Source organism: Dendrobium catenatum, unplaced genomic scaffold (genome assembly GCF_001605985.2).
Source record: "Dendrobium catenatum unplaced genomic scaffold, ASM160598v2 fragScaff_scaffold_621, whole genome shotgun sequence".
Lineage (NCBI taxonomy): Eukaryota > Viridiplantae > Streptophyta > Magnoliopsida > Asparagales > Orchidaceae > Dendrobium > Dendrobium catenatum.
The window spans coordinates 1,652,995-1,676,680 of record NW_021319083.1 but is presented as its reverse complement, the minus strand read 5'-3'; the positions used below and the strand labels follow the sequence as shown (position 1 = coordinate 1,676,680).

The window sequence follows — 23,686 nt, the reverse complement described above, 5'->3', positions numbered from 1 at the left end:
ACTAAATTATGCCCAACCAAACCACTCAAGACTTCGTTGAGAATTGCTTTTTTTATTGTTTTTAAAACAGCTTTTTAGTACAAAATTAAAAATTTTTTATACTTAAAGCTTACTTTAGAAGCACAAGAAAGTTGGTCCCAAATCGACAGCCTAAATTGGGATCAATTTTAATATAAAATTTATAGTATATAGGGATTATTTGCGAATCAATTTATATAATCGGGTATAAAATTGAGGTAATAATGTGATACACTCTAGAACTTAAATTGACTATAAAATAAAAAGTAGTCTTGGGACTATTTTTGAGATTTTTTATTATTTTATATTTACTAAGGCTTCAATTTGAAACAAGTTTTTTTGCTGCTTCCTAAACCAGAATTTTCTAGTACAAAAGTTTCAAATGATATTAGAATTTTATAACTAAAAAGCTGTTTTAGAACTTCATATAAGAAGTTGTCCCAAACGAAACCTAAGGCTATCGTGTTGGCGACAACGGGTTTCTTACTTACTTTCTAAGCATTTTTTAAGTTAAGAAAATATAATTAAGAAATTTTTCATACTATAAAACTACTTTAAAATCCAGTAAGAAGTTGGTCTCGGAATCGAAGCCTAGACGCTTGTTTGGGGATGAATTTTCTTGTGCTTCTTAAACATCTTCTAGTTACAAATTTTTAATTATTGACTAAAAAACTGCTTCAAGAAGCATCAAGAAAGCCGCAACGAAGGCCTAAGGCTTGTTGGGCAGCTTTCTACTGGCTTCTTAATAGCTTCTAGTTTAAAAAATATTAATTTTATACTTAAAAAACAGCTTTTAAGAAGCAATAAAAAACCGTCCCAAAACAACATAGGTCTTGACGTTTAGCATTTTTAATGTCTAACTATGATGGTATTTATAAAATATAATTTAAGTGTATTATTTTTATTTGCAAATACAATAATTGTAAAAGAATGAGAGTTTTTACATTGATGTATTTGCATTCTAAACATATTAATATTATAAGATAATTTGAATTTTTAAATTAACTCAAAATCATTGTTTTGAGCTTTGTTCTATTTTAAAGAATTTTTTTCTTTCTTATAAAATAATTTATATGTCTATTTAACTTGATGATGGTCAAGTAAAGCAGCTGTGAATTGGACTCATATAAACTCTTATTTCTTCATTAGCTGCTCTTTGTAAGAGAGATATATTTATTTATTTTTGTACATTTTTTTTTAAAATATTAATAAGTATACTTTTTATTTGGCAAGAAAGCCAACAATAAGACAAATTTAAACAAACTATGCTTAATTTTAATTTGACAAATTAAATTAATTTTTGAGTTGAGTCAATTTGATAATTCTAATTCACTCAATTTCAAAGTAGCTTAAAAATAATTTCAAAGTGAGTCATTATAAAAATAAAAAACACGTGTTTAAGGGAGAAATATATTTTTTCGAATAGCTCTTTTTAAAATATATTTCAATACAACGATTTTATTTATAATTAAAAAAAAAAAAAACTTATCCTTCAAACTCTTTAGAAATTATTTATAATTATAAGGATTTTACTGACTCAAATAAGTCAAGTTTAAAAAATTTCAGCTAAACTTAAAATTTATCTATTCAAAATTGATAAAATTTTGATTATTTTTGAACCGAGTCAGTCGATTTTTTAATTCTCTCAATTTTGAACTTCAAAATTCAAAGTTGATTTCAAAATGGGTTAATATAAAAAATAAAAACATGTATTATATGGAGAAACTAAACATAATATTTTTCATAATCAATTCAAAATACTTAGTAATTATTATATATAAGTATCTAACATAAAAAAATTTAATATAAAAATAATATATATTTGTATGTGATGTTATTTAGATGTTATAAAAATAAATATAAATATTTAGATATTAGGTATATAAATAAATAAAATTTAGTGTTATTTATATAAATTCACTAATTTTAAATGTATTTTAAAAAAATAGCAGCTCTTCACATAGCATATTGGACAGTGACAATATTGAAAAAAAAATATATTATTTTTATTATCAATGATGCATGATTAAGAATATTTTTATTTATGTAATATAAAAAAAATACTAATATAAAAGAATGTTAAAATCATACCTCCTTCATATTCCTATCCCCAAAGTTTCCAACCCATTCGATAATATTTATTTAATATGGTCCAATTCTAGTAGCTTTCTTTAGTTGTATTGCCTCCTCTGCTCTGTTTCCATGAAAGAGCTCAGCTTTCGACTGCCTATGACTATCCCTCAATCTCTTTCAAGTCCAAGTGTTAAAATTGTCATTTATTATTATTTAATTTGTGGATTTTTTGTTTATATAGAAGTGGTAAGTGAGCTTGGTGAGAAGAAGAAAATAGAATTTGAGTGAAAGAATTTAGTCTGGGTTCTTCCCTGTTTCAGTCCTTACTCTTCTTCCATTTAAGCTTTGGGTGGAAAAGTTGAGAGCTTTTTTAGTTGTTTTCGAAGAAGGAATGCAGCTTTGAAGTAATTTGAATAGATTTTGAAGAGAGAGAGAGCAGATTCTGTAGTGTTGTTGTTTGGAAGAGCTAGTGATTTCTCAAGGTAAAATGGAGTACTTTTCTCTTGGTTTTACTTAGTTTTTTTTTTTTAATGTATATTCTTTGTTGAAATAACTATTTCATATTTGTTTTGTTTCTTAAATTAGGCTTAGTTTTGCTTCTGAATCATGACGACTACACTGCAAGCTCGGACTGGGCGTGAACTGCAGCGTTATGAGAATCACTTTCGGCTTGTTGCAGGGTATGGGCTGATTTTTTTTTAAAATGATGAGTTTAATTGCTTTTGGTTAGTGTTGCCAAACATTAATATAGATTTTAGAATATGTGAACAGCTTTAAAATCCTGCAGAAGAATTGGTTTCGTTTTGTTAAAGCGTTTTTTCATAAAAAAGTAATCAAATGAGTTCTTGGTGTTCTTTAATAGCCGTTGGTAGAAGTTAGCAGCTAATGTGCTTAAGCTATTGCTTCAGCAATGAGAGCCAAGTCCCCCTGTCATGGGAAAATTATTACGTGCAGTGTCTGGATTTATTCGGAGGTGAATTCAGACGCGTCATGTCACCCGGGGCCCAGTGCATCCGGGTAATGTGGCACGTCTGGATTCGCCTCCTGACGGTCCGGAGACCGCACATAATAATCTCTCCCTATCATGAGGCCATTTTATTTTTGGTTTTGGCGGGTGCTTATGTTCTCCTTATGAAGTAGTTTAAATGGTATTTTTTGTAGCATATGTCATCACCTAAGGGCTCATTTGATTGTTTGTAAACATAAAATACGTTTTACAATATTTCAATTTTGACTCATTTCGATTGTAAAAATATAAGTCATAATATTTAACGGAGTTTAAAAAAGTTTTGTCGCTCGAAATAAATTTTGATGTCTTATGTTTCGTCTAGGAAGGCTTTCTTTGAGCTTCATAAAACAACTTTTTAGTACAAAAATTGTACTAAAAAGCTACTTTATGAAGTAGAATGAAAATCGTCCCAGACGAAACCTTAATTAAATGATGGATTCAACGAGGAATAAAATTAGCTCATTTATTTTTCATGACTTTATTTATAACTAACATGGTTACAAAAGAATGAAAAATCTGAAATTCAAGTAGCTTATAATCTTCTTAGTATGGTGATAGAAGAAAAAGTGTGGTCTTGTAAGCTAGAATTTGTATGTAGATTAGCTGTAGAAATTTCAACATTTGCCTCACCTTTGGCCTCTTGTGATTGAACTAGGTGCATACCTTATAGACTGAAACAAAATGTAGAAAATCCGACCGGTGATTCATTGAGTAAGTTGGAGGTTCTTATGATTACTTCACCAAATCGCCATGATCTTATCTTCCCAAAGGTATAGCAATCCTTCCCCTATGTTTCTTATGTTGTTAGTATTATTTTCTGTTATTATCGACTGAGGAATTGCTCACTATGCAGGGTGGATGGGATAATGATGAGACTGTGGATCAAGCGGCACGCCGCGAAGCTTTGGAGGAAGCAGGGGTTCAAGGAACTATTCATGTAAGCTAATATTGGTCTCTTTTTTTCACATATAAGCTTCGCTACGCAGCTCATCTTGATCTGTTGGTTGGGTGCTTTGACTACCAACCAAAAGGTATTGGGTTCAAAACCTGCATATGTAATGTGTGTGCGAGTTTATTTTAATTGACTTAAATATCCCGAAAAAAAAAAACTATAACCATCCCAAATGAATTGGATTTTTCTATTAAGTGGGAGCAACTTATGTGAAAGAGAAAGGAATGATGGTTATATATGTATATGAGGATCTTATAAGCATATCAGTAAATTTTCCAGCCTTGAAAAGAAATTCCTAAAGGTTCTTTCCATATGTTTTAAGTTAATTGAGATTCAAGCCGATATAGTTTAATGTTTAAGCAACAAAATCATTTTTTTTAATAGAACAACACCAAAAAAATCATGCCAAACACAAGTAGAGGACTAATAAAATTTCTAATTCCATAACCTATGTTGTTGATTAATATGGTCACCTTATCAATTGATTTTGGCTCGATCTTGGCACCAACCCATAACGATCAAAGTTAAATCGCGAGCCTATTAATGAAGCAAATTCAATAAAACAACAACTGACACAATAGAGAAGCGGCGATAAACTGAGAAACCTTGACCAATTCAAGAGATCATTCGATGTAGTTGACATAATTAAAGATTAGATTTTTCAATTTATTGATGCTCTAATACTTTTGGAAAAAAAATACGAGTTCTTTGAACTAGAATCTGAGTAGAACACATGATCCTGGTGCATTTTATTAATGATCTTGTATTTCTTTCTTTAGGATACTCTACTGGGAGTTTGGGAATTCAAAAGCAAGAGTAAACAGAACCTCAAAGGCCAAGAAGGAGCTTGCAGAGGCTACATATTTGCGCTCGAAGTTACCGAAGAGCTCGAGCTCTGGCCGGAGCAATCTTCCCATGATAGGAAATGGGTATGCATTTAACAAACTTTGCAATCTATGCTTTTGTGTATGATTTTCTTAAGAAAATGACTCATAACATTCTCTGATGCTTTTCATTTAAGCAGCTTAATGTATGGGAGGCATGGAAGCTTTGCCGGTATGATTGGATGAGGGAAGCTCTGAACTCCATCTCAGTACTTCTAACTGGGAAGCCTGTGAGGTTATTGACTGTGCCTGAGATATCTGAAAATACTTCAATGTTCTGCCTTGTCAAATCTTCAGGAACAAAATGTGTAGATAGTGCAATTAATGCTTTATGTTGATGTTTTTTTTTTCTTGGTTGGAAAGGGGAGGTTTGATTTGTAGTGTTAATTGTAAAATGCTAAAACAAGCAGCAGAGGTGTATTTTGTTAATGGGAAACAATAAAGTTTCTTGGTGGTTTGAAGTAAATAAATATAGTCAGAATTATAGCTTTGATGACTACTCTCATTAAGGTGGCTCATGTAATCTCACCGGTAATGTATGCTTCGTTTGGGACCAAACGGTTTTTTATTGTTCTTTAAAACAGTTTTTAAGTTTAAAAATTAAAATTTTTATACTAAAAAACTGCTATAAGAATCAGTAAGAAAGTCGCCCCAAACGAAACCTCGGCTTTCTTATTTCTTCTTAAAGCAGTTTTTAAATACAAAAATTTAATTTTTTGTACTAAAAATTTATTTTAAGAAGCAGTAAAAAAGTCATCGCAAATGAAGTTTGCTTAACCAATCTTAATACAGTCCTAGTTTCCTAATACTTTTAAGATAAACAAAGCAGTTACACGTCCCAAGTAAAAGAAACAGTTTCTAAAGAAGAAAAAATATAATTATAACTATGCTATAGGAACATCTTTTTACAAATCGCTAAACTGACGTCTAAGGAAACATGGCGGTCAAAGGGGAATGATATTATTTGTTATAAATAAGCATTCTGCTCCCACACAGTCCTTAACTTTAGAACAGACAGCCCACAGACATATATATAAGAGGAATAGGAATTAGCAATCAGGTGGCTCACACTTTACAGGGTTCTTTAAAACAGCAGCAGCAGCAGCGGCAGCAGAAGGAGAATCTGAATTGCTGTTGTGAGGGCCTAGGCTCCCGGCCACAACTGAGTCACTGACCATATCAAAGTTGAGCCTACCACTTATTTTTCTGCTGCTGTTACAAAGTAGCGCAACAAATAAATATAACATAATTATATCATTATTTAGGCTTTGTTTGGGACTGCTTTTTTACTGCTTCTTAAAGCAGCTTTTTAGTACAAAAATTAAATTTTTTATAGTAAAAAACTGCTTTAAGAGGCAGTAATAAAGCCGTCCCAAACAAAAACTTAATAGTTCAGAAGGTGTGCTATTTCTTCGGCATACCTGTTCAAGCGGTTATTGATGGCGGATAGATCTTTGGAAGGACTCTGATAAGCATGAGTGCTCTCACCAACACAAGCGTAATAGCTCTTAGAGCTTGGTGACAGTAAAGCATCCATCTGATAAACATCAGTTCTCATGAAAATTTTGGTACTTATTCTAAGAATGACATCATTTATAGCATAGAAAAATTAAAGAGGATTTTTGAGAGGTTAGCAAAAGCATCCACGATATGTTTTAGCCCACTGTTTAGATTGTTTTCTTTATGTAGAAATAGGCGAATGGGAGGGAAAATGAATCTCACTTCATTCTTTCTCTTCAATATCATAGTTTACATCATCTTTGAGCTTAATAATATTACTTAATGCTGCCATATTTAATATTCTTATTTGCCAATTAATTAGATTAAAAGAAGGTTCATTTAGGGTGACTGCAATTATCTATAAAATTAATTATAAAATTGTTGTAAGAAAGGCTTCATTGTCAAAAGCTACTATGAGTATTATGATTTTTGTTTAAGAAAATGAAATAACAATTTTTATAATAACCATTTTTTAATAAATCTGATTATGATAAACTCCTCATCACAAAAATTTTATAAATTAAGAAATTACAGTCATATACAAATGTGACAGCAAGTACTCTTAAATTCTTATGAAGACAACAGGGAAGTGATTACTACATAAGAGAAATAAAGCTTAATAACGAATTCACAAGATAGAAACAGAGAAAGTTTTCATGCATGTAATTATACTTTTACGTTCAAGGATAATATGCTAAACTGAGTACAGACAAAAATAAGTTGAACTAACTTCTACACAATAAAAAAAATCTTAAAACAATAAGAACATGTAAAGTCAAATTATTAGATGAGAAATAAACCTTTGATGATCGTAATGGAGAAACATAAACATTATGAGAAGCTGAAACTTTCTTTGGAGACATGTCAGGAAGATTTGGGAAACGAGATAGCTGAGGTGATCCTGGAATTGGGCCTTCAGTTGATACATGAAAGCAGATTATAAATACCATATCATTATAAAGCAAACAAAGCTTGATGTAAAATGCAAAACCCATGAAACTGTTGCAGAGAAAAAAAAAAAAAAAAGAGTATACCATCTATGTTGCTAGTAACTTCAGAAGGCCTCTCAGAATTTGAATGGCCTGCAGCAGATCCTAGCTCCACCAACAAAGGCTTGACAGAGGGAATAAATATCTCATTGTAAAACGTAATGATATCAACATGCTCTTGACCTTTTTTCTGCACAAACTTGGTCAACTTAGGAATGATATGTATGGACAATCTAAAGAACAAAAGATAAATACATTACCCCATTGCGGCTTGTTGATGGCCAGTTAATAAAAACACTACGAAAGACCTGTGGTTTACACTGTGGCTGCTTTCTGTAGTTGTAAATAATCTCCTTAAATGTCAAGTCTATATGTGATATCTGTTAATCAGAGAATAAAATTTGAAAGAACTATTACAATATTGAACAAGATTAAATGCATAATCAAAGGTAGCCAGTCTTACCTTGGCAACTCCATAGAAACTGCAAAGTATGATCTGGTCTATGTGCCGATTAAAAAAAAGACTAGTTTTCTGGCTAAGAATTTGTTGAATGAGACAATAAACACGCTCTTGTGCTTCCTGTGACAATTGCAATCTTTCACACAAGCTTCTGATTCTAATTGCACTCAGCTTTACAATCTGCAAAACACATATAAAGATCACAAGTACATCACAATCAAGCATACTTTATAAGCAAGGAAATATTACAAAGTATCATTTAAGGACTTTTACCTTACTAAAGAACACATTAATACTTATCTCAGCACAGGTTTCCCCACCTCCTGAAGGGCTGGGACGTGTTGGGCTGTAAACAGAGGTATTATATTCAAAGAGGAATCAAATAGGAAGTTCCTTAAGTATTTGTAAACGAACAAAGCTGCTAACAAAAGATTTGAAAAAGAATTGCTAACCTAGCAAAAGCAGATTGAAGTGGTGGTAATTTAGATTTGGGACTATTGGTAGCCCGTGTTCTGTCCTTGATGGGAGAAGTAAAGGAAGAGCGCTCCACCAGAACATTCCTATATTCAGTACATTGCTTCTTCGGAGATGGAGCATCACCATTTAGATCTGCATTTCAAACAATTCTCTTTTAAAAGTAAAACTTCATTGATTATTCTAAAAATTAAATTAGAAAAGAAAGATCTATAGACAATTTTCCATGGATTGACAGTAAGAAGCATTGAAATATAGAACAAATGAAAAGTTAAAAGAACCGAAGCATACAATTTAGTTGTAGCATAACTTAAGCCAAAGAAAGACTATTGATGTTGTTTAAGAGTCTAGGTGGTTAAGAAAAGGTTGCTGATATTGGAGAAGCGTAAAAAATCACTACTAATGATGAATAATAATAATAATAATATATGAAACTGAATATAACTTAACATTGAAAGTTTCAATTAACATGATCTAATGAGCTCTGATATGATACCTGATTATCAAGTAATAACTTGAGAGAGGCTTATATGCAGTAAAATGTTAAATAAAAGGAGAAAAAATAACATCATCTATGATGATTTGATATGTGGAGTCTTTCACCTTTGTATTTCCCTGGAATACAAAGTTACCATATACATTAACCAAAAAAAAAAAAACATGGCATATTGCCATGGAAAAACTAATACCTGAAAAATTCTCACAACGCTTGTGAAAAGGGAGAGGTGGCAAGCCTCCACTAGGAATGCTATAATATGTTGAAATTGCATCCAGGGACAACATTGGCTCTGCTAATAGTCCTACGCGGTTTATGTCTGCAGAAAGGGATGGCCTTGCTACAATTAAGGAATTGTACATCGATGAACCTTTTTCCCAGGCCATGCTTTCAAGAAGTCGTTCTTCCAATGAATTCAAATGTCGTTTTAACTCCCTTGGGAGAGTTTCTTCATGTCTAACAAAACTTTCTATCACCTTACTCAAGTCAAAAGCTGTAATGCCAGTTCTCTCCAGGACAGCAGGAAACATCATTGTGACCGTTTTGTGAGTAGCTAAAACAAGCTCAGCAGAACAAGCAAGCATGCAGCGATGAAAACGCTCATTTGTTAACAGTGAAGTAAGATTGTTGCCATTCAGTTTTTGTGATTCTGCTCGACACATCGCCTCCAAAACACGATAGTACAACTTCAAAGCCTCAAGTTTTCTCTGCTCAGCCCATATACTATCCATAAGGCTTGCACCTTGCAGATTTCCGGGAACACATCTTTCTCCAAATGAACTAACTGGAAATATAGCCCCTAATATTATGTTGGCCCTCCTTATAATGTCATTGGTCACATCCTTATCACATGAAGAGAGAAAGCGGCGAAGTTCTCCATCAGGTTTTGAAGGTAGTGGAGAGATGATATTTCGAAGCCATTTTGCAGTTGTCATTGCTGTACTAACAGGTGTGTCAAATACCATCTTAGAGTTACCCAAAAGATTGCCATTGACAGATGATGTAGGAGATTGCATAATAGAGGCAGGACTTTTGATTGTCTTTTCTGGTGAAGTTATCATGTCCGGTTTACTCTGCATTAACAAAGGTGAGCATGAAATAATGCATAAAAACTCGAAGGATTTAAACATTCATATTTGCACAATCATTAGATATACCTTTCTACTTGATATGTTAATGGCTCCTCCAGATAAGCTTCCAGTTCCAAGTACACTGTCATCATCACTACAAAACACCCGTTCATCCAATTCACCAATAGTGTTAATTGCATCATCATAATCCTTCTCTAAAATATGAAGAATTGATTGCAATGAATCATCCTCCAAAAGGCCCTCAAAGAACGTCAAATCATCTAACACAAAAAAGTAACAAACTAGCAAATAAGATACAAGATTCCCTCAATAAACTAGATTACCAGCAGTAAAACACCAAAGAACTCAAAAAAACCTATAAAAAAAATAATAAAATGAAATAAAAAAGGAATCAATAAAAACTTAAAAAAACAATCAAATGAATAAAAATGTACCTGTATTAAAGCAATCCAAGTTTTGTGTTTTACATTCTAAAGCTGGGCAAGGATTTTTGTTTAAAATGTCCACAATTAACTTATTAGTTTTTTCCAATGTTATCTTCAGCTCATCTTCTGATGTATGATAAATGTCGCACAGAGAAGCAAGAAGATCAACACCCTTTTCAGTTTTCTTCCCTGTGAGGCCAGCGATATGTCACGCAAAAAACCAAAAAAAAGAATAAAACAGAACTACATATATAAGAAATTATCAAAAACTAAGGCTTTGTTTGAGACAGCTTTTTGATTGCTTTCTAAAACAGTTTTCTAATAAAAAAAACATCTTGAATTTGAAGATTTTATACTAAGAAGTCATTTTAGGAAGCAATACAAAAATTGTTCCAAACGAAGCATAAGGCAACATATAAGACAAAATATAACAAAAACAAGGATGTGTATGATTGAAGCATGAAATTTCGTAAGTCAATTACCAAATAGCCGAGAGTTGGTAACATTGAAATTCCTAAATCTTATGGGAACGTGGAGAATAAGTATGGCCTGTCATAAAATACATGGTGGCTTAGTAAAGGAATCCCTTCATGAATTACAATACTTCCAGAATGAATCAAGAACCCCATGGGAAAAAAAACACCCACCAATATTGAAACTAATCCATTAGTACAGGTCACAAGATCCCTAAAACGGCTGAATGTATGCACCCGTAGAGCCAAGAATAATAACCATCCAAAACGGTGGTAATCTGAAATGTACCCTGTATTACTGGAAAAACCAGAAGGTTGGCTGCTAGAATCACCCCGCAAAAATAGTTCTTGATATGCTCGCCTGTAGTGCCTGGAGAGAATACATGGTTAATGATGACTAGAACAAGCATGTTCTGAACAAACATATTATTGCATCAACGCATGTGAAAAAGCTTCAGCACAAAACTTGAGAAACATAAAAGGGCACATAAGGTTCCTTAAGTATATCAGAACAATTATAACTCACATACTTTGAGAATTCCTCAACAAAAATAAGGTTCTGGCAGACTAAGAAAAAAAAGTGATGAAAATATGATATCTGAAAAAACTATGGTAAATCCGCATTCCATAGCAAGGCATCTATGATAAATAAGGTTCAAAGTCCTGCATTGACAATAACCATCCAACATCCATTCTAGCTGGTATATCATAAATTATTGCAGCAAAACACAGCCCACAACATGCTTTCAAAGCTAACTTATAAGCTTAGAGTAGGGGTGTAAGTGAGCTGAGCTCGGCTCGTTAATGGGCTCGCGAGCCAAGCTTATCGAGCTCATGAGTCGAGCTCAAGCTCAAACTCAAGCTCTTTTAGTAAACAAGCTCGAGAGATCCATGAGGCTGGCTCGTGAGCTTGTGAGCCAGCTCGAATTTCTAATTGAATTTTTTTTAATTATTAATATTTTTATTACATTTAAAAGTTATTTAAAATTTTAGTTCAAATTTTAAACGTTGCCCGATTTTCCGTCTATTTTAGTTAATAAAATAGGTTTCAAATGTCAATATTAATAAATATCATTAAATGCTTGCAGCTTTACTTATTATCAAAAAGGAATGTTTTAAATCCTGACAGCAATCATCTTAAAGTATGAATATTTTATTCACCATAGGATATGCTTTGAGATTTGCAAATAAAAAAAAATTCAGCTTCTTCAAGATGGCAGCTATGGGAAAACCTGGCAGGAAAACCGGGTGGGATAATCTGCGAAAACCAGGCGAAAAAATTTAAATAGGCGAGCGCGAAACTAACGCAGGCAATAAATCGAGTAGCTCGATACAGTGTTGCGAGTCGAGCTCGAGTTCGAGCTCGCTTTCCTATTGACGAGCTGAGCTCAATAGTGCCAAAACTCGACTCGTATACACCCCTAGCTTAGAGTAATAACAATCTGTTGATAACCTTCAAAAGTAAAACTTTATGCCATTGAGCAAAGCAATTTGGATCAAATGTATGCCATTGAGCAAAGACATTTGTATCCTCTTGCCTCTAATTCATGAAAGTTCATCATCCGTCATACTACTTGTATCTAAGAGCAAATTTCTATAATCTGTTGTACATGTTTATCCAAGCCAATAGCACATAATATTTTGCTACGGTAGCTTATCCTATGATTAGATAGTGGAGCTATGATACCAGTGCCAAACACTTTGTTTAGGCTTCTAGAAGATTACTAGAAGATGTAATCCTATGGAATTAGCTGACTTGCATAGAGGAACCAGAAGGAAAAAGAAATTTGACATTTGCATACAATTAGGATAACCTATTGAAGCATGTCCTCCAAAGTGAATGATGCACGAGTAAAAATGCAAAGAAGAAAATATAGACTGTATAAACTGGTCAATGTATAACAAGTAGATTACTAAGCACATTGTAGGAAATAGAAGCTCAGCACTGAAGTGTAAACAAGCCAAATTTGAACAAGCCTAGCTGTTTTTTTTACTCGAACCATTAAGCAAATGAGCCAACATTTTATATTTGTGTTTGGCTCATCTATGTATAAAGTCAAAGATGAGCGTTTCAAGGACAAAAAGTTTACTTAATATATATAAATATATAAATATATGAATACAAGTGCACATAATCTATATGCATATATTTAACAAACAAGCACATGCATTATACATAAACATAACCAAGCTACTAGCTAAACTTGATCAAATAAAGCCATGTTCATATATGGTGGAACATTAAATAAACAAAGTTATTAAAACTAACCAAACTTGAGCTAATTATCGAGCTAAACATGATTAAACACAAATAAGAAGCCTTTTTGACAACCCTGATCAACACTGGACAGAGCTTATGCTCATACATGTCTAAACAATACTCTGTCAAATATTTTCAGGAGTTAAAATAAAAAACTTGAACAACAAAATAGTATACTATTAAATATTAAAATTTACCTGCTTAAAGCGCTTAGATGAACAAAATTCACTTGCAACTCCTTCAACTAAACACGTATAAAAAACAAATTGTTGTTAAACATTGGACACAAATGAACTGCTAAACCATAAATACAGCAATAATCTCAGATACCTCAAGCCTCTTCTCCCAATCTGAGCCATATAAACCACTAAGAATATAACCAGCCTTCAGAGAGAACTGTGGCATCTCTTTGAAAAAGTCAACAATGCTACAAACCAATAAATTGGAGTGTAAATCATGCCCAAAAAATGGAATGTAAATATACCATTTCCTTCAACAAAATAATACACGGGAAGAACTTACTTTAACTTAGAAGCCCTCAAAATTTGACACAGAGAAACTCCATGCTGCCCACTTTCCTTCCTTCCCTTACTTTGACCCAATCTTGTAATGCAGTACAATACAAATGCTGACCAATACCTCTCGACCTCCCCAGGCTAATATTGTTAAAAATGAGATTTTTATTTCAAAAATGGTCCCTACGAATTCCAAACTATACAGTCCAAAAAGAAATCAACTTACAGTTCCGCTTCCAATTGTAGATATGTTGGCCAACAGAATGTGTTTACTTTCTCTGAACAAGACCATTGCCTGTCTCGTTGTGCTCTCATCAAGCGCAAGCCCACTCTGCAATTCAAAATCAATACGTAAGCAACGAAAAGCGAACCAAAACGAGAGGAAAGAAGCACAAATCACAGCAAAGAAAATTCACACCTTGCACAAATTTGCAAAACGAGCCTCCAGAGCATCTCCATCATCCGAACAAGAGGAAATTGACGGCTTAACGTCATCCATTCCCGAAACACACGGGACTAGACCACTCAAGCCTGTTTTTGCCATAAACCCTACCCGATCTACCATACCATTTCTCAAAATCTTCTGAAACGAACAGAAGACACGTAGAACAATTGACAGAATATCCTCCAAACCCTAGTATCTTTGCAGGCTTCGTACGAGCCACAGACAGCAGCTTGCCAGAGCCACCGGCAACAGCGGGAGGCGTAACGGAAAGGGCTTTTAGGGTTTTGGAAATCGTTGAATGAATTTGCCTGGATCACGGCTCAGAGTCCTCTGCCCTCTCTCTCTCTCTCCTCTCTCTTCCTTTTCCCTCTCTTTTCTACTCCCGAGAGATGGCTTCATGTTCGCGCGGGAAAAAAAAGACGCCATGGCATGGATGCCATGCTTCGCATGCATACATCAACCGTGGGCCATCCCCTTGGCGGGCCTTCGAACTTATCTTTAAATGGGCCCCATTTATACCTTTGGGGCTCTACATATTCTTTGACCGGCCCCCTCGCCTTGCGATACCCGTACCAAATGTTTATCTTCTCAAATACAAAGCTTAATTGAATAACAATTTTTTTTTTTTTTTGGGGGAACAATTTCTTCTTCTAAATTACTTTGTTGATTCATGGTGTTGCATCAAAGAGTACTATTTTCAACATTACTTTTTAAATAGTTTTATATTCATATAATTAAATATCATAAAAATAAAAAATCATTATAAATACATATGTCTGTTATACCAACCCTAATATTGCATCCTAATAAATAACATAAAAACTTTATAATATTTAAAATATCACTAACATTAAATAACTTAAACTATATATATATACTTCATTAAATTTCAAATTTTAATTTACGGAAAATTTTCATAACACTAGTAATATTATTATGGAAAATATTATTCTCTAATGAAATATTTGCATGAAAAACTCAAGCGATGCTTCTTTTTTTTTTTCTTTTTTCTTTTTTTTGCCTCTGCAAATGTTTTATAAGGAAAGCAATACAATATTTAGTTATTAAAATAGTCTAATTTTTGGAATAGCAGAATGAGAACATTCAACAGTTAACCTGTGACTTATGCACATCACCCAATGAATATTTTCAAAGGGAAATATTCCACCGCCTGCATCCCTATCCATCTCACCAGCAATGGCTTAGCAATTGGCATTAGACTTTCCACATTTATTTGATAATTCCAGCTGGATTTTGGACAATACCTTGCTAATTTCACTATGGTGACCACCATAAGTTTACAATATTTGAAAAAAAAGGTACAATTGAGTATAGACAATCAGACTTACTATAATGGCACAGATGTAAATTCATACATTAGTGAAAATATTCTTACCACATGCTAAGGCACAATAAAAAGCTAGAAAAGAAATCAAGAAAAAAAAAATAAACGAAAGAAAACAATAATCGGGAATCAATTTGATGTGCACGAAAAAAAATTTAGACTTCATTTGGGGCAACTTTTTTATTGATTTCTAAACAGTTTTTCGGTACAAAAATTTCTCGTTCAAAAAAATTTTTGTATTAAAAAACTGCTTCATAAAGTTGTAAGAAAGTTGGGCTTCTTCTTAAAGTAATTTTTTAGTATAAAAATTTTAATTTTTAAACTAAAAAATTATTTTAAAACCTTAGACATCTAATTTTATAGCACCAAACTACTTTGTCTTCTTATCTTCACACAAACCATATGTAATTTTTTCCAGCTTGCAATAACAATTAAGATAAGCAAAAGAAAGGTTTCTGAGCCCTTCATCAGCCATTTTTTTTTTTCACTTGGAGCATCAGAAAATACTAATGAAACAGGAAATAAAAGTGAAACTCGGTTTAAATTTTTCAAACGGATACTTTGACAGGTTATGATTTGCTGAGAAGCACTCAGTTTAAAATAGAAGCCCCCTCAAGATACATAAAAGCTCATATTGCAGACCTCAGGGGGGGACCTGTAACGGTAACAAACAAATTATCAGAAATAAAAATAACAAAAAACAGTTAAATTGAAGGTGGAATGACATACATGCTAATAAATTTCAATATATTTACATATCTACATGGTTGCAGTTAATGAATATTCAGAACATAATTTTAAATATTGCATAGAAATTACCAATCTTATTCTGTCTTTGAAGATCTCAGCTCCAATAAGGCAAGTGGTAAAGTTGTTAAAAAAGATTTGTTCTTCTACTTATGTTTCTTGCGCTCTATCTTCCAGAATTACTTCTTCTCATTGGCACTGTCAACTAGGTCATCCTCCTAGAAAACTATGAGAATTAACTCAAATTCAATTGTCATGCAAAAGAGGTAGATAAAGAATATCATGTGTTCATTCTATCCTCCACTATTGATCCTTATTCTCATCCCTATGAGTTAATTCATTAAAGTGTTTAGACTCCTAACCCGGTCCTTCAATGCCAGTCTAAGGTCCTTCATGCATTTCAATCTTTTTCAGGAGATAGAAGTTTAATTTTTAGCTTTCTTCAAAGCATTATATGCACTGATGATGCCTTAAAATTCTTGTAATCTCAATTTTGCACCTTTTGCTCTATTAATGGTATTATTTTCCAGATTTCTGATAGGAAATACTTGAGTTCGCAAGTAACCTTAAGGGAAATACTTGAGTTCGCAAGCAAACATAATCGCAATTGGTGAATACAGGGAGCAAAACTGCTGTTTACAGAAGTAAAACAACAACGAACAATAGATTTCTTGGGGAAAACAGTAGAAAACTGGTAGAAAACGAAGGATTCCACTAGTAGATGCAGGAAAACAGCAAAAGATACAGTGATACACGTTTCTTCAATTCGAGAGGAAGAAACAACTCTCTGATTCTCTAGCCAAGTCTAGAGCCCAAGAACACAAAACCTAGATCTCCAATCCCTTTCAAATTCAAGATGAAAACCCTAATTCTATCATTAGCCCCTAATTAAAGCAAAAGGAGACCTACAAAATCCCTAAACAGCCCTCTAATTCAAATTTCCCTCCTAAACACCCATTACATTAATGGCTTGGGCCCACTAGGCCATCCGCCCCCCTCTCCCTTGGTTCCGCCCTCCCCCTAGGCTGGCGGCAGTAAACCTGAACCGGTCCAGGTTGGACCGGTTCAGCCAGCCTAACAATTTCCTACTCTTATCATCTCAATAAAATGGTATTACTGAAAGAAAAAAAAAAAAAAAAAACCACCATATTGATGTTGTAGGAATATCATGAATGTTTCTCATCCATTTTTCTTCTTTGTTACAGAGCAAAAAAGGTCATCGGTGCTAATTTGCAGGAAGCATGCATACTTCTGCCATTTTTCACTACCCCTTTATTTTCACCTCCTCTGACCCTAAAGCCTTACTCAACCTTGTACCTCTTCCACCAAAATCTGCATTTTTAACCTCTACACCGCTATATTCATACTCTCATCGCCCTCATCCTCCAACCATGACAACACCTCCCACTGCATTGTAGGATTCAATTCAGCAACCACCACCTAATGATATATTTGACTTAAATCTTCCTATTGCTCTCCAACAGGGGAAAAGGAAACTTACTACTTATTGTATTCACTCTTGTATTGAATTTGATATCCACCTTGTTTAGTACCATATGTCTTGTCTCTGTCATCTTTGTCAATTCCTAGGATATATCAAGACGTGTAGCAGCATACTTCTAAGAAAAATCTAATTCTATTATTATAGCTATCAGACTGTTAGACCGGTCCAGGCGGGACCGGTTCACGGGAGAAATCGCAAAACAGGCGGAGATTCCGCCTCCTGGCGGAGAACGAGCGGCCCGACCGCTCAAACAGAGCGTTTTAGGAAGGATTTTTGGGGGGTTTTCAGAGAGAAATTTGAATGTAGGGATTGTTTAGGGAATTCCTTTTGATTTGTATGCATTAAATAGATGTTTTTCCTAGGGTTTGGGCATCTTGAATTTGGCTGAAATTTGATATCTCTTAGAGTTAGGTTTTCTTTGGGCTCTAGCGGCGTCTAGAGATTTGGGAGAGATCGATCCTCCTCTCGAATTGAGGATCAATTGTATCTTTTCTATTCTGTTGCATCTACTACTAAAATACAAGTTTTTCCTACGAATTTCTCTCAGCTTTCTACAGTTTTTTCCGCTGTTTTTACTGTTTTCCTGCTCCATACAGCAGTATTTCGTGGAGATTTGCTGTAAAGGTGAATAGGAAATACTTGATTTCAAGTATTTCCTATCAAATTTGTATCATAGCCTCTTTTTTGGGACCGTTGGGGGCTGATTTCCTGAGATTTCAGCGGACTTTTCTTGTTCCGGAAGAAGATCTTCGTGAATCTTGAGAAGAACGATGGCCGGAAAGAAGGTTGACGTCTTGAACGGCGAAGTCGGCAAATTGAAAGCCGATTTGGAGGAAAGATTCTTCAACCTTCAAAATCAAATCACCTCCAACAATGAAAGGTTGGAGGGGAAGTTCATCGCAATGGAGGAAATGATGAAGAAACTGCTTGACATGAAAACCAATCCGGTGACATCGGAAGTAAGAGAGACCGCCGACGGCCATGGCATGGGAGGAAATCCGAACCCCTTGCGGGAGAGGAGAAATTCGGAGGTGGAGATCCTAGAGGAAGAGAACGACATGCCTCCTCTAAAGCCTCTTTCGAGGGAAGAGATGAGTATGGGATATGACAGAAGGGGGGCTGATTTTGGTGGGAGGAGAGAGGGATCTCATCGCCGAGGTGCTGAATTCGAAAGAATTCAGCGTCGAAGGGGGGATTTTGAAGGAATAAGGGAGGAACGTCATCGTCGAGGTGCTGAATTTGAAGGTATTCAACGTCGAGGTGATGATGTTGAAGGGAGGAGAGGGGAGTATGAAGAGGGGTTTGACTATATTTGTCGGAGGGACGATCGGGACAATTGGGGAACGCCTCCTCTGAGGGGAATGGGAGGCTATGGAGGATACCAGGGAGATCCCAAGGTGAGGAAATTGAAGATGCCCGTTTTCGAGGGGGAAGACGACCATGGCTGGATCTACAAGGTGGAGCGTTACTTTGCGGTCAATGGGTTGACAGAGGATGAGAAGCTGACGGCGGCAGGATTGTGTCTGGAAGGAAAGGCTTTGGCATGGTATCAGTGGCGTGACAGGAGGGAGCCTATCAGGAACTGGAGGGAATTCAAAAACTGCATAATAGAACGTTTCCAAACCGACCGGGGAGGAGATTTCTATGAGCAATTCTTTGCTCTGGTGCAGGAGGGATCAGTAGCAGACTACCGTGAGCGGTTCGAGCACCTGGTTTAAGTAGAGTAGAGCGATTATCAAGATAAGCATATTGGAGGGGAACTTCATGAAAGGGGGTTGAAGGAGAGATCGAGCGGCAGTTAAAAAGTTCGATGCTGTGACTGGAGGAGGCAATGAAAGTTGGCAACAGCGGTAGAAAATCAGAATAATCTGGAGGAAAGGGAGCTAGAAGCAGCAGCTCAGGAGGCTCTTAACAAGACTACGACACTCTTTTTAGCACCAAGGGGCCTCATCAGTCACAATAATGAGATCACCAAGGAGAAAGCTAGTAGGAGGAGGGAGTCGGATAACTTCAAGAAGCTCACTGAAGACAGAATTTACATGAGAAGAGGGCAAAAGGGCTTTGTTTCAGATGTGAGAGAGGTATACGCCGGGGCACAGGTGTAAGGACGATACTCTTCAATTCTTAAACTGTTTGTGATGAAGAAGGAATGGAGGGTGTCGTTTTCCACGCTTGAGTGCAGGACAAGGTGGAGTCTTTGGGAGGGGAGTATTGTTAGAGAGCGGTCCGGCGGGACGGTTCAAGGGAGAAATCGCAAAAAAGGCGGGAGATTCCGCCTCCTGGCGAGAACCGAGCGCCCGACGCTCAAACAGAGGTTTTTTAGAAGGATTTTTGGGGTCTTCAGTTAGAGAAATTTGAATGGTAGGGATGTTTAGGGAATTCCTTTTGATTTGTATCATTAAATATAGTTTTTTCCTAGTGGTTTGGGCACTTAAATTTGGCTGAAATTTGAAATCTTTAGAGTTAGGTTTTCTTTGGGCTCTAGCGGGCGTCTAGAGAATTTGGGAAGAATCGATCCTCCTCTTCGAATTGAGGATCAATTTATCTTGCTATTTTATGGTATCTTCTAAGTGAAATAACCAAGCCTTCTACATGTGTTTTAGATCTGTTTTCCTATATTCTGCTGTTTTTTTTCCTGCTGGGGACAGCAAACTGCTGCTTGTATTTTTTTACTGTTTTGGATTTAGGGTCACTTTGCAAAACCAGTGGTTTTTCCTATCAACAGGAACCAAAACTAATGATGATAACATTTGATGATCAAATCTCAATAACGAAGGTTAATTGATAAGTTTTGATGGATTAGATCGTTACTAGACTAATATTACATTGGTTTAAAGGGTTGTAAAGTCAGACCTAATATTACATTTGTTATTAGGGTCGTAAGTTAGCACGCACAAAATTCAAAGACAGCATTGAGAAGTCTATTTTTTAGATCTTCAATAAGTTTAAAAAAGTCATAATGAAAAATTGCTATATACTGATATGCACGTCTAAACAATTAATGCCGCTCTCTTTTTTTAATTTATTGCTGGCTTCTACTTAAGGAACAGGAAGCAAACAGCTTACCTATAGCTCATATAATGCAAATTAAATGTGAGTTTAAAATACTTCTAGGAGAGTTTAATTTCCAAAGTTACAAGGTTTAAGAAACTCATATTATGACAATTGTGCTACCATTATATATTGCCAATAATAGATATTTTTTTATTGATGAAATAAACATATTGGAAGTGATTGTCATTTCATTAACAAGATGTGTTTTCTAAGAAAATTATTAACTTCCGTGTCTCCATTTTTAAAATCAACGTGACAGATATTTTTAACAAGGCTCTAGGATTCTGATGTTAGGCAAAAAAAAAATAATTTCATTGGGTATTTATTGTTGGGCTAAAATAGCTTAATGGGCTTGGCCAATTCCCATTTTTGTGTTTGGTGTTTGGCTAGCTGTTGGGCACCTAGTTGTTTGTTTTTCTTGAGCTGCCAAATGGCCTTTTTTTCCTTGGTTTTTGTTGGGTTTCCTTCTTTGGCTTTGTTCCGATTCTAGTTGGTTTGTTGGGGTTTGCTTGTCCGTTCGGTTCCTTGGCTAGCGTGCCATTTTTTAGGTTTTCCCCCTCTTGTTTTGGTTGGCTAATTCGGGTGACTGCTTTAAGTGATTGTTATGGTTTCCTTCCTTGGTTTCCTGTCCCTATTTATTGGGGCTGTTGCTGCCTTGTTGGAAAAATTGTTGAACCTTATTTTGTCTCAAAAACTAAGGGTTTTTCTTCCAAGCTTGAGAGCTTCTTTCTTTCCTACTTCTCTAAGTCTTTTATCTGCTTTTTCTCTCTCCATGGTAACCTTTCCATTGTATCTTTCTTCTTCAAAAGTTGTAAAGGTGTCTTTGAGTCGTATTTTTCATAAGTTGTCGTTTGTGCGTGTTTAAATTATTTGTTAATTGTTGTTCCTTTTATTTTAAATTGTAAAGGTTTGTTTGTCTATGTTTAAGGAAAGGAATACTTTTTTTGAAGTTTGCAATATTTTTATTTTTTTTTTATTGGCATCAATTTGTATCGAAGCCATTTGGTTGTCTTCTATTCTTCCTTTCTTCTTAAAAAATATGGATAATCAGCAAGCTAAATGGCAACGTAATTTTTATGCAACAACTTGTTTAACCCTACAAAAAAATGAAAAAAATATAACTTAATAACCGCTGGCTACACTAATCAAAAAGGCAAACCTATTTTGAAACAAAATGCAGGATCCAATAAGGTGAAAATCTATATTCCAACGAGCAAATTTCTACTGTCAGCAAAACTCAACTTGGAGGAGGCCTATTGATAAGTTTGTTCTCATTAATTCTCTGATTTCAGTTCATATCTTTTTAGTAAGTTATGCAATGTTTTCCTCCTGTGAAGCCAACATACTAAAAAAAGAAAGAAGAAAAAGCAACCAAGCTATACTCTTTAAGATGCTCAGTGTACCATTTATCCTAGTCCAAAATATGTTAGGATAAATTTGAGAACTCAAACAGTAGACACAAGTTGAAGTCCCAGTATAAGAAGCAATGAGAGTAATTTAAGACAGATCTGATGTAGGCGACGTTTGATCAACCTGTCAGCTGATAAAATGCTATTAGAATGAAGTAAACATGGGAGAAGAGAGAGGTAAAGCAGCCAGAAGAACTGCCAATTGAGGACAAACAGAGAACTCTGATACAAACTTTCATAGCTCATTCAAAATATGAAGGGAACTTGCAGCTATAGAGTGAAATGAATCTAGATGCGTGCGTCAAGTAAAGGTTTATCATCCATTATTTCTCTGGACCAAGTATATTGGTTAGCAGTATTTTTTCAAAAGATTGTTTGAAGCTTTTGAAAGATTGGTTCAACCATATAATCATAGAAAACTCGTTATTTTGAGAATAAATCCGTTCAATTGTTGAAAAAGATATTACAAGTACTACTAAAAGCAAAAATATGTGTGAGAACCTTTGCCCCTTACTCATTCCTTAATGATGATTGTTGGATATCTGATACAACCCAAGTAAAATGTGAGTGCAACCAACGACATTGATTGGATGGAATGACGCCCCCTGACTGACTGTTGAATATGAGGAGTGTGCAACTTCATCATCCTGATTCCAGCATGTTGAATGTTCTCTCATGCAATTGATTAAGCTGTTTCTTCACTGAGAATGGAATTCTCACTAGAAATTCAGAAAGCAAAAAAAACATTTTCTGGTGCTTTGCGCTACTGTTGGCCCTGGACTGTTTGTTTATAGATCTGTCGTGCCTTTTCCTTGGTTTCTGTTGGTATTTTCTTTGGCTGTCCTGCTTAGGTGGTTGAGGTGCTTTCTCCGTCGGTTATTGGGGATGGTGTGCCTTTTTCATGGGTTTTTCCCTCGTTTTTGGTTGGCTAATTTGGCGGCGTCTTTAAGTGATTAGTTGGTTCCTTCCTATTTTATAGGGTTGTTGGCTGCTGTTGGAAAAAGAAATGTTGAATCTTATTTTGTTCCAAAAACCTGAGGGTTTCTTCTTCCAAAGCTTGAGAGCTTCTCTCTTTACTCATCCTTCTAAGTCTTCTATCTTCTTTCTTTCTCGTCCATGGTAACATTTCCATTGTATCTTCTTCTAAAAGTTTGTTAAGGTGTCGTTTGAGCGTATTTATCAGTTGTCGCTTGTCGCTCGTAGTTTAAATTATTTTTATTGTTGTCTCCTTTTTATTTTAAATTGTAAGGTTTATTGTGTCTATGTTTAAGGAAAGGGATATTTTTCTCTTTGAAAGTTTGCAATATTTTTATTTTTTTCTTGGCATCAATTTGGTAATCAGAGCCCTTGTAACTTCTTTTCCTATTCTTCCTTTCTTCTTTATAAAAATATGGATAAAATTCAGCAGACTGATGGCAACGTATTTTTTTGCAACAACTGGTTACCTTACAACAAAAAAATGAAAGAAATGAACAAATACCCTGGTGCAACTAAGCAAAAGGCAAACCTATTGTGAAACAAAATCATGGGAGTCCAATAAGGTGAATCTATTATTTCAACAAT

At 34.8% G+C, this 23,686-nt stretch overlaps 3 protein-coding genes across 9 annotated transcripts in view; 1 reads left to right on the top strand and 2 right to left on the bottom strand.

Moving 5' to 3' along the window:
* The first annotated feature begins 2,384 nt into the window (after positions 1-2,384).
* Positions 2,385-5,382, top strand: LOC110111845 (nudix hydrolase 13, mitochondrial). Its single transcript, XM_020843881.2, has 6 exons — positions 2,385-2,573; positions 2,677-2,771; positions 3,756-3,870; positions 3,954-4,037; positions 4,832-4,981; positions 5,077-5,382. Exons 2-6 carry the CDS (start codon positions 2,698-2,700, stop codon positions 5,272-5,274), a joined length of 621 nt encoding a protein of 206 aa, XP_020699540.1. The 5' UTR covers positions 2,385-2,573; positions 2,677-2,697; the 3' UTR covers positions 5,275-5,382.
* A 409-nt stretch (positions 5,383-5,791) lies between these two features.
* LOC110111818 (retinoblastoma-related protein) lies at positions 5,792-14,600 on the bottom strand. 2 transcript variants are annotated; one of them, XM_020843838.2, is made up of 18 exons: positions 14,038-14,600; positions 13,846-13,950; positions 13,627-13,760; positions 13,435-13,531; positions 13,302-13,348; positions 11,019-11,214; positions 10,854-10,920; positions 10,381-10,560; positions 10,013-10,206; positions 9,049-9,928; positions 8,338-8,494; positions 8,159-8,231; positions 7,889-8,065; positions 7,686-7,805; positions 7,471-7,615; positions 7,237-7,349; positions 6,358-6,473; positions 5,792-6,145 (listed from the first exon to the last, which is right to left on the bottom strand). In XM_020843838.2, exons 1-18 carry the CDS (start codon positions 14,182-14,184, stop codon positions 5,986-5,988), a joined length of 3,108 nt encoding a protein of 1,035 aa, XP_020699497.1. In that variant the 5' UTR covers positions 14,185-14,600; the 3' UTR covers positions 5,792-5,985. The 2 variants fall into 2 exon arrangements, with proteins under 2 accessions (XP_020699497.1, XP_020699496.1); XM_020843837.2 differs by having other exon boundaries at positions 5,792-6,148; positions 14,038-14,599.
* Positions 14,601-15,757: 1,157 nt separating this feature from the next.
* LOC110111802 (pseudouridine-5'-phosphate glycosidase) overlaps positions 15,758-23,686 on the bottom strand; it is a 62,328-nt gene continuing 54,399 nt past the window's right edge. For all 6 annotated transcript variants that reach the window (XR_003700797.1, XM_028695075.1, XM_028695074.1 and 3 more), the window contains one exon: positions 15,758-16,064. Coding sequence is in view for 5 of the 6 variants with exons in the window: in XM_028695075.1 (XP_028550908.1) it covers positions 16,022-16,064 (43 nt within the window). In the remaining variant the exon portion in view is untranslated. The remainder of the gene's footprint in view (positions 16,065-23,686) is intronic.

What these genes read in the sequence shown, in the direction of transcription:
- LOC110111845 (XM_020843881.2), top strand. Translation starts at nt 2,698, where the DNA reads ATGACGACTACACTGCAAGCTCGGACTGGGCGTGAACTGCAGCGTTAT. An exon ending in CACTTTCGGCTTGTTGCAGG is followed by an intron (nt 2,772 to 3,755) that starts GTATGGGCTGAT and finishes TGATTGAACTAG; the next exon opens with GTGCATACCTTATAGACTGA. An exon ending in ATGATCTTATCTTCCCAAAG is followed by an intron (nt 3,871 to 3,953) that starts GTATAGCAATCC and finishes CTCACTATGCAG; the next exon opens with GGTGGATGGGATAATGATGA.
- LOC110111818 (XM_020843837.2), bottom strand. Translation starts at nt 14,184, where the DNA reads ATGGTAGATCGGGTAGGGTTTATGGCAAAAACAGGCTTGAGTGGTCTA. An exon ending in TTGAGGGCTTCTAAGTTAAA is followed by an intron (nt 13,532 to 13,626) that starts GTAAGTTCTTCC and finishes ATTGGTTTGTAG; the next exon opens with CATTGTTGACTTTTTCAAAG. An exon ending in ATGGATTAGTTTCAATATTG is followed by an intron (nt 10,921 to 11,018) that starts GTGGGTGTTTTT and finishes ATTTTATGACAG; the next exon opens with GCCATACTTATTCTCCACGT.